Source organism: Nannobrachium achirus (assembly GCF_963921795.1).
Source record: "Nannobrachium achirus genome assembly, chromosome: 21".
NCBI lineage: Eukaryota > Metazoa > Chordata > Actinopteri > Myctophiformes > Myctophidae > Nannobrachium > Nannobrachium achirus.
Window position 1 is genome coordinate 38,966,038 of NC_137828.1, and position 15,177 is coordinate 38,981,214.

General features: G+C 40.3%; 1 protein-coding gene across 2 annotated transcripts; it reads left to right on the top strand.

Moving 5' to 3' along the window:
- The first annotated feature begins 4,994 nt into the window (after positions 1–4,994).
- On the top strand, positions 4,995–14,972 carry insig1 (insulin induced gene 1). 2 transcript variants are annotated; one of them, XM_080751510.1, is made up of 6 exons: positions 4,995–5,174; positions 5,515–5,907; positions 7,713–7,837; positions 8,689–8,855; positions 10,023–10,122; positions 12,468–14,972. In XM_080751510.1, exons 1-6 carry the CDS (start codon positions 5,120–5,122, stop codon positions 12,495–12,497), a joined length of 870 nt encoding a protein of 289 aa, XP_080607636.1. In that variant the 5' UTR covers positions 4,995–5,119; the 3' UTR covers positions 12,498–14,972. The 2 variants fall into 2 exon arrangements, with proteins under 2 accessions (XP_080607636.1, XP_080607637.1); XM_080751511.1 differs by having other exon boundaries at positions 5,518–5,907.
- Positions 14,973–15,177: the final 205 nt, after the last annotated feature.

The window sequence follows — 15,177 nt, forward strand, 5'->3', positions numbered from 1 at the left end:
ACATTGTGAGCTTATAGATTGACTATTTTTGTCACTTTTGTGACACTGTAGTGTAGTATGACTAGATGTGATATTAATTTATTTAAAAGTAATATTGAAATATGGAGATAAAAGGAGTCTGGCCTATAGCAATGATATGTGTCTGAGTGTAAATGATGGGCCTCCACAGCATGCATGTAAAGAGGCCATGGATGAGGCTCTACAGTATTACAGTATGTATTATAACTTTAGGTAACCTTTAATGGAGGTATGAAATGGGTGGAGATGAGAAAGAGCTCTTTTGATTGTTTAGGAACCGGAATTCAATTTCAGACTTTGCCGCCGTATCCTGCAATGTGTTTGTTCAAGATTTCGGCATGCGCCTGCATGACATTTTTGAACCAAGCGGGAATAAATGCTAACCTTTCAATTCTCAAATATACTTTCATGGCTGACTTGTTTGGTACACCAAAGAGGTGCAAAGGTCCTAGTGAAATACAGCTCAGGCTTCTTTTTATTTGACTAATCGGTTATCACTGCACTTGAAAGAAATTGGTTTATATTTCAAACTAAAGCATAAAGTCAACTGGTTTGAATAGTTGGTGTGAGGTCTGAATTGTGCAATACGTGATACCTCCATGGTTTTATAGTTCGAGAGTTCCTTATTCATTTGGTGTTAATCCTCTTATGTTAGTATGTATTTAATAACGAGACTAGGTCAGGCCCTCGTATTTGGCTGGAGAGTGCGTAACACACAGTCCACACTCCTCTCCATTCCACAGTGTGTATAATGGAGACCTGGCCCAGGTAGGAGCCATAAACATGTAATAAGAATCACAACACACGTAGTAAATACCAATCATAGTGAACGTCATTTCATTAACACACAACCATTGCATTTGCTTACAATATTCTCAATTTAGAGTTGTATTTGACTTAGTAGCCGCATTCTGTACATTTTACTGTACAATTAATATTGAATTTGAGTTTTGGAGACAGCCTATAGTTTCTGTCAAGCATAAAAAGTCCCAAATGAATCGATAGAGAATATGTTGTAGCTCACTTTTTGTAATATCATTTTAAATATCAAAATGTCTGCCTATAATAGTCTTCTTGATTCAGCCCAACTTGTACTATAAGCATGGTTCACTGTTGGGAGAAAGTGAAACTAAATGGCTTAAATAGCCAGCTTTATCTTGCATTTTGAATAGTTGATGATACAGAGTTTATACTTTGCTCATCACAGTTCAGAGTTCACCACGTAGAGTGGCGCAATGCTTGGCAAGCTTTCTGGTGGTGTTACGGCAGTTACGCTTATTGAGTCAGCTGAGAACTCACCCGATCTGATGACTTCATTGGTGAACCATTTGCTATTCATAGGTCAGTTAAGTCATACCCAAGAGAATTTTGGACAGGCCAGGATTGTGGTGCACATTCCCTGTAAATGGCAAGGAACCATACCCAACAAATGTGACAATAGACACCCATGGTTGTGTAAAGGAGAAGATAGACATTCTATGCCATATTATGCACTGTATAGACTATACTAGAGTCTAGAGCTTGACTATTAGGTGGGTTGTGCTCGCATTGTTACATGCATTAGTTCGGAACAGGTAGCCTATGGAGCCGATCAATGGTATAACTTTATTTGGGACTATTAGTCACCTTAACTTCATGAACGACTCAGTCACTGACATTTTATTTTATGTATGTATTGGGCTGGACTAACTCACTCTGCCGTACCAGTTGTGATGTTTGGTGTTATATAAATGACTATAGCTTCCCACTAAATGACTCCCAGTAGGAGAAAACTAAAAACAAACAAAAACATGAAATTATTAAAATCTTTGGCTGTATTTATCAAGTAACACTCCAATGGGGTTTTGTCCTTTTTCTCATGGCTCATGAAAAGAATAACCATTAAAATAAATACATTCAGTGACCCATTTAGGTCTTTGGTAGCCTAGCAAGCCAACCTCATACTGTGCATTCACTCACTCGTTCCAGGGGAAGGAATGAGTGAACGCAGTATCAGGGATGGCCCGCCAGGCTAGGTCTTTGGGGCTGAACCTTGCACAGCAACCAAGATCCAATCCCCAGATCACACTGTGATAAACTTATTTCTGCTCCACACATAATAAATGCCTCAAATACAGACAATACAATGAGGGGAAATACCCTGAGACATTGGCAGCCAAAATAATTACTTTTAAAAAAGGATTTTAATTCACTATAAGTGAGAAGAAATGCTATCTGATTAATATGCTCTGTGTTTTGTCCAAATTTGCTCTAGGACATGAAGCATCACTACATTTTGTAAGCCAATTTGCATGAAAGGGGTGATTCACCCTGTGTATTACTTTATGCAAAGTGCCTGCAGCTGATATTGAAAAAAATCCAGTCTTCTTCTTTGTTTTGTATATTAGACAGGCTGAGTTATGTATGATTAATTAATTAATCAATTATGTTTTGGTATTTATTTGTTTATTTGGGGGGATGACTCGATTTATTGAAATATTCAAACAGTTTTGCAGAGGTGAGTTTTCCTGAGAGATATGTCTATTAAATGTGTGTGAACATTGTGAGTTATAATTGTGTGTGTATAATTTAGACTAACTATCAGGCTGCATGTGAGAGAGAGAGAGAGAGAGAGAGAGAGAGAGAGAGAGAGAGAGAGAGAGGGTGAGTGTGAGTGTGAGTGCGTGCGTGCATGCTTGTACTGTGCCGTGTCCACTGTGTTTTGACTGAACAAGCTGACAAACCTAAAGAGAACAAAATATGTTACAATGTGGTGTAAAGAAAGAGTAAAGCAGGGGCGCTTGCTGGCCTACTGGTCCAGGCGCATACCACATAAGGCATTGCCACATAGGCATTGATGCCTGACGGCGTCGCCGGTTCGATTCCCGATCCCGACGACTTTGCCGCATGTCATTCCACATCTCAGTCCCTGTCAGTCTACTGTCCTATCGAATAAAGGCATGAAAGCCCAAAAACAAATTAAAAAAGAAAGAGTAAAGCAGGTGGCTTGATTGGGTTGCATAGTTTCTTACCTGGTTGCTTAGTTTGAATGGAAACTTGTATCTCTCTAATATAAGACATGGATGAAAAATAAAGCTCACACTGACAGTCGTGTCCTTAAATGTACCTGATTGTCCACTTATATAACTTTGCATGCCCTGTGTACCCACCTCTAATCAACGATCACTGCTTTATTTAACCACTTAAACCCTACTGGTCTATACTTGGCCCCCACTCACTTTCTTCCTATACAACAAATCTATTTATTTATTTTTGCTACGTGTACGTGTGTGCAACTGTGCATGTGTGTGTGTGTGTGTGTGTGTGTGTGTGTGTGTGTGTGTGTGTGTGTGTGTGCACACGACTGACTGACTGACTGACTGACTGACTGACTGACTGACTAACAGGACCACATGGAAAAAAGCCCTTAGGGCTATTTTTGTTATCATTTTTTAGCACTATTGTATAATCATACACTGTACTATTTGCAAACTGATAATAAAGTATTCAATCACTCAAAAATTGTGTGTGTGTGTGTGTGTGTGTGGGGGGGGGGGGGGGTGGCTTGTGCATGTGTACGTGTAGAGTTGCACAGGAATCTAGAGTTGCACATGTACTGCATGTTTTTGTCGTTGGGCAAAGCAATCTCTTATCACACTGTAGTAGTGGAGAGATAGCCCACTGGGTCACAAACAGAAGGTCTTACGAAACGGTTTCCCGTGTTGTTGTTGGTCCCAGCCAGGAACACATCCGGCCATTGAACCTTTCCATCCCCACTATCTCCACAACATGACGTGAGGGGCTTCGTAGGCCCTGCATGCAGCTCCCAGGGCAGTTCAACAACTGCATCACCTGCAGCTGTGCCACTAACCCCATTATGAAAACATGCCTAGGCCTATATAAGGGAGGCCAGCCAACTGAACTGCAGCTTGTCAGAAATAATACATGTAGCCCTGCAGGCTAGAATACTGAAGCTTTGGTTACCTTAGGAAAACTACTTTGCCAAGTCATACAGATTGTACAAGACTTGCAACGTTTATAGATAATTTAGATACCGTTTCAGTTTTTCCTTCTTTTTGGGCCAAGAAGACTGGGACATACAGGTACAGCATATAACTTATCTTTACATAATAACGTGCCTAATTTGTACTGTTAAGTCTGTGGGCCCAGGGGGGTTCCAGGCAGGTGTTCTTCACACCTTTTCACATTTTCAGAAGGGTATCTTTGATTGATTGATTGATTGAATAATTTATTAGAAGTAGTTTGCATAGGAAAGGGTACAGGACATACTGTACAGTTCACTGATACAAGGTCAACTAAAAGGATAAAGACGACAAGAAAGCTGTTACCTGTTAGGCTTGTTTGCATTGGGGTCCCTCTGCACTCAGTCTGTATAGCTATATTTGGAGTCGGTGGCCAAATACATAGAGCTATTCATTTGGGGTGTCATTTGGGACTCTGTGGGTTCCTTTATGGGGGTCAAAAATGATACAAGTCTGTAACTGACAGCGTACAAATGGAACCACATTTCATTTGGTTCCATTTGTACACTGTCAGAGTTATGGGGAGACTTTGAGATTTGAAAGTTTCAGAAAAACTGACATACAGCAGTGATCCTCAAAGTGGATTCTAGGGATTCTATGGGTTCTCAAATTGACCCATACAAGTCTGTAACAGCAGAGTTAAGGGGAGAACTTGACATTTAAAAGTTTGAGAAACACTGAAAAACACAGTAACAGCTATACTGTAGCACTAGCAGCCACATCAGCTGCCTCCAGCCCCTCAATCCATGCATTGCATGCAGCACCAGCCTCCCTGTGAACGTGTGTGTGACGGTGTGTCCTCAAACCAGTGGGGCGGTGGGGTGGCGTCACGTCATATCGGCCGCCGCGCTCCTATTGGCCGACGATCCTCACCCGACACAGCTGTGATTGTTTTCTGCAGAGGAAGCTCCGTGTCTGGCATGAGCTCTGCGCTCTGGAATGGAATAGCAGCCTTTTTTCCTCTATAGGCTAATGATGATGAACTGAACAACAACGTGATCATAGAACTTCCTTCTCTCTCGTTGTTGTTGTTGTTGTAACAGCAGAAAAGCTCTCATCGTTTTCCAAAGCGTGGACGAATGAACAGGAGCGGAGGAGTGCGCAGCCAGACAGTGGAGAAGTCTGGATATCAAGGTAATAATAATAGCATTAGGCAAACTAATAGTAAATAACTTCATAGCGTTTGTGCAGTTAGACATCTTGGTTGTTATTGTTAAAGACTGCAATCTCCAGTTAAAATATGCAACATCCCAAATCCAAAGGAATGCTTGCACACACCATGTGTGTTTCTGTTTCTGTCATCTTTCAAAGTTGATACTAGTAGGCTAGTTGTAACCCTGAAACATAACGGGTCGCACGAGTCAGGGCTACTAGTATAGTAACCTATCTCTATCTTAATTCGTAAAAATGACCATTATCTCTATCTTAATTCGTAAAAATGACCAATGTCCTGTGTTTGGTGTTGTTTTGCCAGCAGCTCCCACACTGTGCCAAATGCCCAGACTGGATAACCACTGCTGGAGTTGCTCTTGCTGTGCATCGAGAAGAGTGAATCGGTCTAGCAGTAGTAGTGACCACCAGAACTCGTCGTCGTCGCCAGGGGGGCCGAAGTGGTTCGCATCCAAAGCCGAGGAGATGATGTCCATAATAACGTCGGTGCTCCACGGAGCCTACGGCTCGCTGCACGACGTGCGCACGGCCAACCTGATCCGCCGCGGCCTGGTGCTGTTCACCGTCGGCGTGTTCCTGGCTCTGGTGCTCAACCTGCTGCAGGTCCAGAGGAACGTCACCCTGTTCCCCGAGGAGGTGATGGCGACCCTGTTCTCTGCCGCCTGGTGGATCCCCCCGTGCTGCGGTACAGGGGCCGGTGAGTTACTTATAATCTATCTATCTATATCAGTGGTTCTCAAACTTTCCCGTTAGGGTCCACTTGGTTCCATTTGTACGCTGTCAAAGGTACAAACTTGTAAGGGTCAATTTAGACCCAAGTTAGACCCCATAAAGGAACCTAGAGAGTCCCTGAAATCCACTTTGAGAACCATTGATTTATATGATTGATCATAGTGTGACCTTTCTTTGAGCATAAGAAGCGTTATTACTGCGCTATTATTACTGCACTTCAAAATGCACTTGAGTAGAAAAGTATTGGCATCAAAATGTACTCAAAATAGGCTACCAAAAAAAAGTAGAAAGTAGTCTACTCATTGTGCATAATGTCCCATTTCAAGTCTTCAAATGTAGAACAGTCTTTTGAAAATAGCAGATCTACAATCTCACAAATCACAATGTGTCGCACATGTACTTTACACCACTGATCTGGGGGTGCTATGACTTATTCACAGAGCCATATAGAAGACATCACATGACATGAGTCATGACCTAGATTTCGCCATCACCCGATATTTATGACTCGCTATTGGGAAACATTGGGGTTTGTTATGATTAGCCATTATGTAAACGTTTCTCCCTGTCCATACATACTGTTTTGTCTGCTGTGTGCTGGCCTGTGTGTGTATGGGGACTGGAGAGCCTATTATTAACTCTCCATACTGGGAGAGCAGCCTCGCCGTTCAATTGGCTTCCTGTGCAACAGTCGGACGCGTCAGAGGGCGAGCGGCTCTCCCGTTGGCTGCTTTCATAACGGGTGAGCTGAGGGGGGCGGGGCGTTCGTGCCGCCTGGCTGGAAACGGGAAGTTGGTTATTATGAAATAAATAATATAGCCTAAACCCTCTGCCCCTCCCCCTCCCCAGCGCATACATTGGCACAGGATATTATGATCAGTTGTGTAAAGTAACTAAGTACATTTACTTAAGTAGTGCACTTAAATCTCAGAGGAAAATATTGTACTTTTACTCCACTACAATTATTTAAAAACTTTAGTTACTAGCTGCTTTGTAGAGTTTGATTATTATTACAAAACATGCATTAACCACTTCAGCCTTGTGAGCTTGTAGATTGGCTATTTTCATAGCAAATATAAATGTTGAACTTGGACATTCTGCACAATGAGTACTTTTACTTTTGGTACTTTACATACATTTTCATGCCAATGCTTTTGTACTTTTACTCAAGTAAGTTTTGATTTCCGGACTTTTACTTGTAACAGAGTATTTCTATATTGCAGTGTTGAGACTTACTTAAGTAAAACATTTGAGTACTTTTCCCACCACTGACGATTCAAATATTGTGGATAGTTCAGATTGTTGCGTTTGGTATTGCTTCATTCATTCCACACATGTATCAAGGTGTTGTGGTACAGGTATTTATAGACCTGCATAAATAAAACATGGAGAAAGGGGGTATTTCCTTTGTCTCAGTACATTTTCACATTATGAGACATTCATCCTCTGTATTTAACACATCCTATTAGGAGCAGTGGGAGATTGTTCATAAGCGTTTATTATTATGGGCATGATTATTATTGTCCTTGATTGATTGAATCCTTCAATTAACGTAACTTTATTATACTTTATTCGTTATTAAGTACAGTTCAATACAAGGTCTGCTGAGAGGATTTAAAAACCAAGTAAGCACTATGGCATGTTTCCATTGGGGTCCTTTGTACTCAGTTCATCGTACTGTACTTTGTACTTTCAACAAATTCTCCACAGCACTTATTATGGTATAAGTTTGTGTAAATTGTTATAGAATGTTTGTTCCTTTTTTTGCAGCCGTTATTGGCCTGTTGTATCCCTGCATCGACAGCCATTTGGGAGAGCCCCACAAGTTCAAGAGGGAATGGGCCAGCGTCATGAGATGCATCGCCGTCTTCGTTGGTATCAACCACGCAAGCGCTGTATCCTTCATCAAGTCGATCATTAACTCAGTCGGTGCCATATTTAAAGTGGGACCTCTTATATTGCCGTTTCGCCAACAAAGGGTTAAAAAAATGGTGTGCACGCTGGTGCACACATTCGTGCACAGATCATGCACTATGCATGTGCATGCTTTTCACAGCTTTCAAACAAAAAAATCTGCTTCCGTTCAGGCATTCAGGAGAAGGCAGCCCTTATGTTTTCTTCAAATGTAAACAAACATGGCTGCCATGTTTGAAAGATGTGGTTGGTATGGGGGTTAAACATGCAATTTCGCGATCGCGATCATGCCTAGTACATTGTTGGAGGTCCAACATTTTTTTAAATTATTTATTTAAAAAAGACGTCCAGAAGACGTCTGGCAGGGAGGTCCATAGTTAAAAAGACGTTTTTATTATAGAAAGGTCTTTTTTGGCAGGGTATGAGTTAACATAAACAACGGGAACTCACGCCCCACCTTCTCATCTTATCTTTTATTTCCTTAGCTTTATGATCACTATTGTTGTTATGTTGACGTTGCACAGTATTCTTGAGGACCAGGCTCACGCACTTGCATTTAGCTGCTTGTGCCTGCATGAGTAGCAAATAAATAAACCTTCTTGACTAATGGATCCATGTTTACACATAAATAATTGTCGTAAATATTGTCCCTTTTTAATTTCTCACCCCTATAGTGTGCTAAATGCGCAGTGTTTTTCCCTGTGTGATTTTCTTTAAGTTATATAACTTGTTTACATTTTGAACTAATATTTGCGGGCAGCGGGAGGAGGATTAACCTATTGCTGGTGTCGCTATTCTCTTTGATATTCGTCTTAACTGCCTTATACCACAGAAACTAGACTTTGCCAACAATGTCCAGCTTTCGCTAACACTTGCGGCCCTGTCGCTGGGCCTCTGGTGGACATTTGACCGTTCAAGAAGTGGCTTTGGCCTTGGCATCACCACTGCCTTCTTAGCTACGGTCATCACACAGCTGCTGGTCTACAATGGAGTGTACCAGTAAGTCAACAACTGCCACGTGTTTTGTATTTAAGCATTTATATACCTGCAATATTGTCTTTTATATGACAGGAGATATCGTCTCTGATGGTGCAAACCTCATATGTCCACAGTTACTTGATAGGATTCAAATTCAAACATAGCAAAAGGACCAGATCGACAAACTCAAACCGCGTCGCTTCGCGCCACGTTTCGAGTTTGTAGATCTGCTACTTTTGGTGCATTTTTTGTTGATGCTGTAGTATGATCAAGTAGGGCTTTAATTAACAAAAAACACAGAGTTAAAATATGAGGTTATAGGAGGTTTCTGCCCGACACAACGATGTGATAAGGCCACATCACAGTAGTAGTACAGAGTCTGCCAAAGTTTCACTTTTGCACAAATGAAACCTGTTCTGCAACAGTACTGTACTTTCTCTTTCCCTTCATTATGTCTGAGGCTTGATCTGTAGAATCTTTGCTTCCGGGGGTCCCTGGAACCAAATCTTTTGAGATGGGGGTGGTCCGGGGCCAAATAAATATGATTTTGGGGGTCCTTGACATGAAAAGGTTTGAGCACTACTGGTATAGCAACATATGTGTTTCAGAAAACTGAATTTGGTAGACTCAAGGTTAAACTTTGAAACTTTTTTTTTTTTTGAATGCGGTGGACACGTTTTTGATCATGTATGTCTAAGAATCTGCACCTGGCATTAATTGTAAAAGTTTTGTAAGTTGATTTTGCCAATCCTTTGGACTATTGCGTTGCGTAGTATTTGACTACTGTATATCCCACCACGTGACCTCATCAAAGGGGAACTGACCAATAAAATATGTAGTGTACTGTAAATACTTTTTTATTCCTCCCATGTGATCAAAAGCACCCAGCTGGGAGGACGTGCACTGTTGCCGCAGTTAGGGGCCTTGAATAGCGCTGGGTTCAAAAGCCCCCCACAGCTCATGTTGACTAAATGAGCTCGATACAGAAGAGGGGGTTGAAAAATATTGTTTTTCAAGATGGTCTCGCTCCACTCCCTTCGAGATCTGCGTTATGAAATTGTGCTGATATTGCCGGTCCTTTGACAGATGTGTCTTATTTGAAGATTTCTTTCTTTTATACAGTTAATTTGACTATTGGGAAATGGTGCGTGAATTAATGTGATTGGTTTTTCTCCCTCTCTTTTTCAGATACACATCTCCAGATTTTCTGTACGTTCGTTCCTGGCTGCCTTGTATATTCTTCTCAGGAGGCGTTACAGTAGGAAACATTGGACGCCAGCTTGCCATGGTAAAGTCTAGTCACATTTACGTATGTTACTATGTTACCACTCTAACCCTAGCATCCCTATTCAAAAATAGAACATATCGTCGTTGTCGGGTGGAAACCTCGTATCTCCAAGTTTCAAATGTGTACGTTCTTTCACAAAGTAAAGCCCTGCTTCATCATACAAGGCCGTCGCACAAAAGTAGTGAAAACAGCAGATCTACAAGCACACAATGCCTCGCACCGCTTAAATGATTTAAATCATTTTTAAAACGATAAATGCAAAACGAACGGTTTTGGACATACAAGGTTTTCACCCGACAACGACGATATACAAGCTCACATATGGCTTGTAAATTAGATTAGATTCTCTATTTTTGGCACAGAGATTTAGATGGAAATAATCTGTCCAAGTACAATCACAACTCAGGTCTGTTTTATTGAGAATAGAAGGTTTAAGTGGTTAATATGAGTATGCATACATTTGTTGGGAGAATATACACTTACTGTTTTATGCACTGAAACGTTCTCTATAAGTAATGCAGAAAATGGTTTGGAAGTTTCAGCAAATACCATGTAGCTAAGTGTCAAGAAATCACTCTATTCTGAAGGAAAGTATCAACATGCTGCATGTCAAATGTTGCTTAAAATTTAATCGGCACAACTGTGGACGTTGTCAAAATCAGTCCAAGGCCAGACCTAGTCGTAACTCCTTGCAACAAAACATTTTAAGGCCAGTGCACAACAAATCAACTCTGTGCAACTGCCATTGGGGATAATGGTTGCAAGGAGTTACATTGGTGTGGACAAGCCTTAAACTTCTCTGACGTGCCTGCTTAGTTCACAATTATTCTATCAAGTAGGTGCTGATGTCTTCATTAGCCATCATCTGTACGGTGTCACTCAGCGCCTAATAACTGAATTGCAAGTTCACACGTTGTTAGCTTGTTATTTTCGCGTATGTTTGGAGGTATAAATAAGGTTCAAAGGCCAGACTGCACCAATGCAACTAGTCGCAACTCCTTGCAACAAAACTAGTCTTAGTCAACAAAATGAACACTGGTTGCAAGGAGTTGCATTGTTGTGGCCTTAAGAGTCCCATCAGTCCCTCGGTTTGATTCGGTGAAAACAGATTAAGGGGCGTTGTTTGTTACAGCCATGGCCCCCTGAACACTAGAGCCAGTCACCAGTCCACTGACCAGAGGGTCATTTGATGCTTGTTGTTTGTTTGTATGTGATGGGGCTTGGAATGTTGGCACGAGTCCTCCTCACTCACTGTTGTTGTTGTTGTTGTTCTTGTGTGTTCTCTCTCTCTCCACACACTCTGTGTCCACTGTTTCATGTGTGAGAGGGCATAGAAATAAACTGCATTTCAGACATAATACGATACAAAGCAATGCAGACAAAAGTACATTCCATTTTATCAGGATGCAATGATTAATATGATTGTACTGGCTTCAGTGAAAGGGTGACTGAATAGTTTTGTGCACACTGAAACGCAACCTTCTGATGTCCTCTTAAGTTCACACTATAACAGTTTAAAAGGTTTTGAGTTATTGTTGTTTATTTTTACAGTAGGAACAGTAGCCTTTTCTCCTTCTCTATATTGTCAAGATGACTAGAAACGTAGCAACGTGTGTGTTATTTTGGGCTGTTGTACTTCCGTCCCTTGGTGCATAAAATGCCGAATTGTAAATCGTATCTGGAAAACGTTTAAGAAATCACATCCCCACTTCCCTTTCTTATTATCAAGTTCAAGTTTGATTAGAAAACATCATTGCATAACAATATGAATTATGGTGTTTCTTACCATTCAAGAGGACATTTAGATCTCATTAGATAACATTTAAAAAACAAAAATCTAAACACATCCAACTATTAAAAAAAAGGGTCTATTACTTCTGGTAAAACTTGTATGCTCTTGAGAGGAACTACATCTGGTGCCTTTGCGTGTGACAAACTGGTTGTGTTTCTTAAATTGTAGCGATTTGTTTTTGTAGACAGGTCCTTTTGAAGATGTTATCATTTCATAAACACCACAGCAAAACTCAAAAATGCCATTAACCAGACCTTTATGATTTAAAAATATGCTTATTAGTTGACATGAAATTAAAAATATCTGTATAAAGGACATTCAGATGAATGACATCACATAAAGTCTTCTTTAGTCCTACAGTAGCTAGCAAAATACAATGAACTTTTAGCTTTTATACTTTTGAGTGCCACATTAATTTCTTTCTCTCTCTTTTCCGTTGTTGCGGCTGTCAAGTGTCAACCTTGTAAGCGACAGTGTAACTTTATTTCATCACCTGTTTGACTGATGGTGATTGATGCGTCATTAACACCCATGTCTCCCTGTATTCCCCCAGGGCGCTGTTGAGAAACCTCACAACGACTGAAGACGGTTCTGACGGGGTGGAACACACAGGAAAGCAAAGGAGAGGAGCCAAGACGAGAGAGAAAGTAAAAAGCTATAGAGAGTAAGAGAAGAACACAAAAGATGGAGAAAAAAAGGACTCGTAGTTCTTTTTAACTTTTAGTTGTTTTCTTCTTCCTATTCTCATAAAGTGTAGGTCGGGAACACATGCCCCATGCCCTGACCCAATGTGCCATGTCTTCTGCACCTCCTTGTGGCCAAACAACCCAACCAACCCATTTCCTTTTGCACACCTACTAGGTGCGTAGGAGCAGGCAACCAGTGCAACGATCGAAAAATGGAAGTCCCACACACTGTATTCACTTACAGCAGCAGAGGTCATTTAGACCGAAACGTTGTAGCCTAATAAACTACTGCTGTAAGTGGAGACAGTGTGCGGGACTTCCATTTTTCTATTCTTATACTACAGTACCATTAGGAGGACTTATTTCACACACTAGCCGGGAGGACATGTTGGATACTCCAGCTCTTTGGTGCGAATAGTCACCTGGGTTTCTATTATTATTTTCTTCTTTTTACATTGAACAAGTGAGCCATTTAGCTTCTTGCTGTGAAGGGTGCGGGTGTGCGTGCTTTCGTGTGGCTGCGTCTCTGTCTCGGCAGAAAAGACGTGGCAAATGGTGGTGCTACTATGTTCTCTTTTTTTTTTTTTTTTTTTTTTTGCCTGAATATTATACGAACACAAAAGGGAATTTTTGATTATTTTTTTTGCGTGTGGCGGTGAAAATGTCTTCACTCTCATATGGAAATGTATTCAGCAGTCATCTTTATGGCTCAGATGATGTATTGTATGTTCCCAATCTAACCAAAATAAGTATTTATTTCTTAACTGGCTGAAACGAGCCCATCCTTGACCCCAAACCAAAAACAAACAAAACCAGCATATGATAATGAATATTTTTTTAGTTTATTTAATTTATCCGTACGTAGGCACCCTGAAGGAATTATTATATTTTTGTTTATTTGATATCTGTTTTTCTTCTGATACATAGAGTACAATGAAGAGAGACAGGAAAAGGATACAGGAGTTACAATCAGTATTGGCAGGGCGTCACTGCTAAATGTGAATACAAATATTGCATCTGTCAAGTCATGTTAAAGATATTTTTTTAATGTGGGAAGGTAGAAGTGTAATGGCCTGTCCATATACTCTCAGACCACCGAACCTTTCGTCGGAGAGTTCCGACTTTCCAAAGTGCAGCTTTCCGAACTCTAATTTGGGGTAATGCTTTTCAGAAGTTGCGAGTGACGTCATTTTATAGTTTAACGTGTGAACTGGACCTTTCCGACAAAAGGTTCGGTGGATGTTATCTGATTGGAATTGGATTATCATTCATTAATTAACAGCTCCCAATCAGATGGTCCCTAGAGAGAGATGTGACACACAGCATAGTCTGACTTTGAACCCATGCCTGTTAGGGGTAAATTCTTTCCTGGTATCGGTGAGGTGAAGACACCCAGAATGCGATCCAAATTTAGAGTGAATGTACTTTGATAATAACAAACGAGCATTGGTTTGTTTTTAACTTAGCAAGAGATTATATTTTTGACCAGGCATTCGCTTGGAACCGTTTTTTTTGTTGAAAGCCCACAGTTCCTGTAGTTCCCATTGAGAACGTATCCCCCATTCACAGTTTATAAACGATTTCCCTGTTTTTAAGGTATTTTCAAACTGACAATAGCTTGGGAACATATGCTGACTGAAGGAGAGAACAAGACTTTATTACTTCTGGCCTTGAAAACTTGCAATCTGTGATTGCATTTGTATTATAGTATGTAGTGCTTTTGTCACTATACCAGTTTTGTTTTATCATTTGTACAAAACATAATTATATTATCACATATGTATAATGGCTTGCCTATGTAATCAGACAGGTATTACTATACTAGACCAACAGTATGTTAGTTAGCTGTTTTGGGGGTCTAGAGGATTAAGTGCAATCACAGTATACATTAGGGCGATTCTTCTTCATTATTTATTATTTCCGACAGTGGCTAAAAAGAATATATATATAACTTGTTGTAATCATATGCAGTGTGGGTACTTAAAAGAAACAGCAATAACATCAGTGTTTTTGGAAACAAGTTTGTCAGAGATTACTTGCCTTCTTATTAGAGTCTATACAATGACTTCTCTTACCAGAGAGGGAGAAAAGAAAACGTGTCAAACTGTTATAAAATCTCATGTAGTTTGCATTAATTAAACATTAGATTTATTTTTTGAAGATATGTTTTTGTGACAGATCACAATGGAACCGGTGTGTCCCATGCTGTTTTGATATGATTAAATTCAGGTGTGCTAAACGGAAAAGGAAGCTTTATTTTTAAGGTGGCGAGCCGCCGATTATTTCAATGTTTAGAGTATGTGAGTGTCTGATATTTCAGCTGTGTATCATTTTTACAACCTTGGATTCAACTGAAAAAAATAAAAAAATAAGGACTGATATGAATGTTCGTGCCCTGGATGTTATTCTAGATATCTTGGTATGTTAATGTTGATACTGCTGATATCTAAATCTTGGTATGTTTGTTGATCCTGCTGATAAAACAGCCTTGTACACCGACAGGGCCATATTTGTTATCTTTCTGTATTGCCTTATTGGCCTGATTGTACTATCTTATTGGTGTGCAATAATAGACTA

What these genes read in the sequence shown, in the direction of transcription:
- insig1 (XM_080751510.1), top strand. Translation starts at nt 5,120, where the DNA reads ATGAACAGGAGCGGAGGAGTGCGCAGCCAGACAGTGGAGAAGTCTGGA. An exon ending in GTATCAACCACGCAAGCGCT is followed by an intron (nt 7,838 to 8,688) that starts GTATCCTTCATC and finishes CTTATACCACAG; the next exon opens with AAACTAGACTTTGCCAACAA. An exon ending in TTGGACGCCAGCTTGCCATG is followed by an intron (nt 10,123 to 12,467) that starts GTAAAGTCTAGT and finishes GTATTCCCCCAG; the next exon opens with GGCGCTGTTGAGAAACCTCA.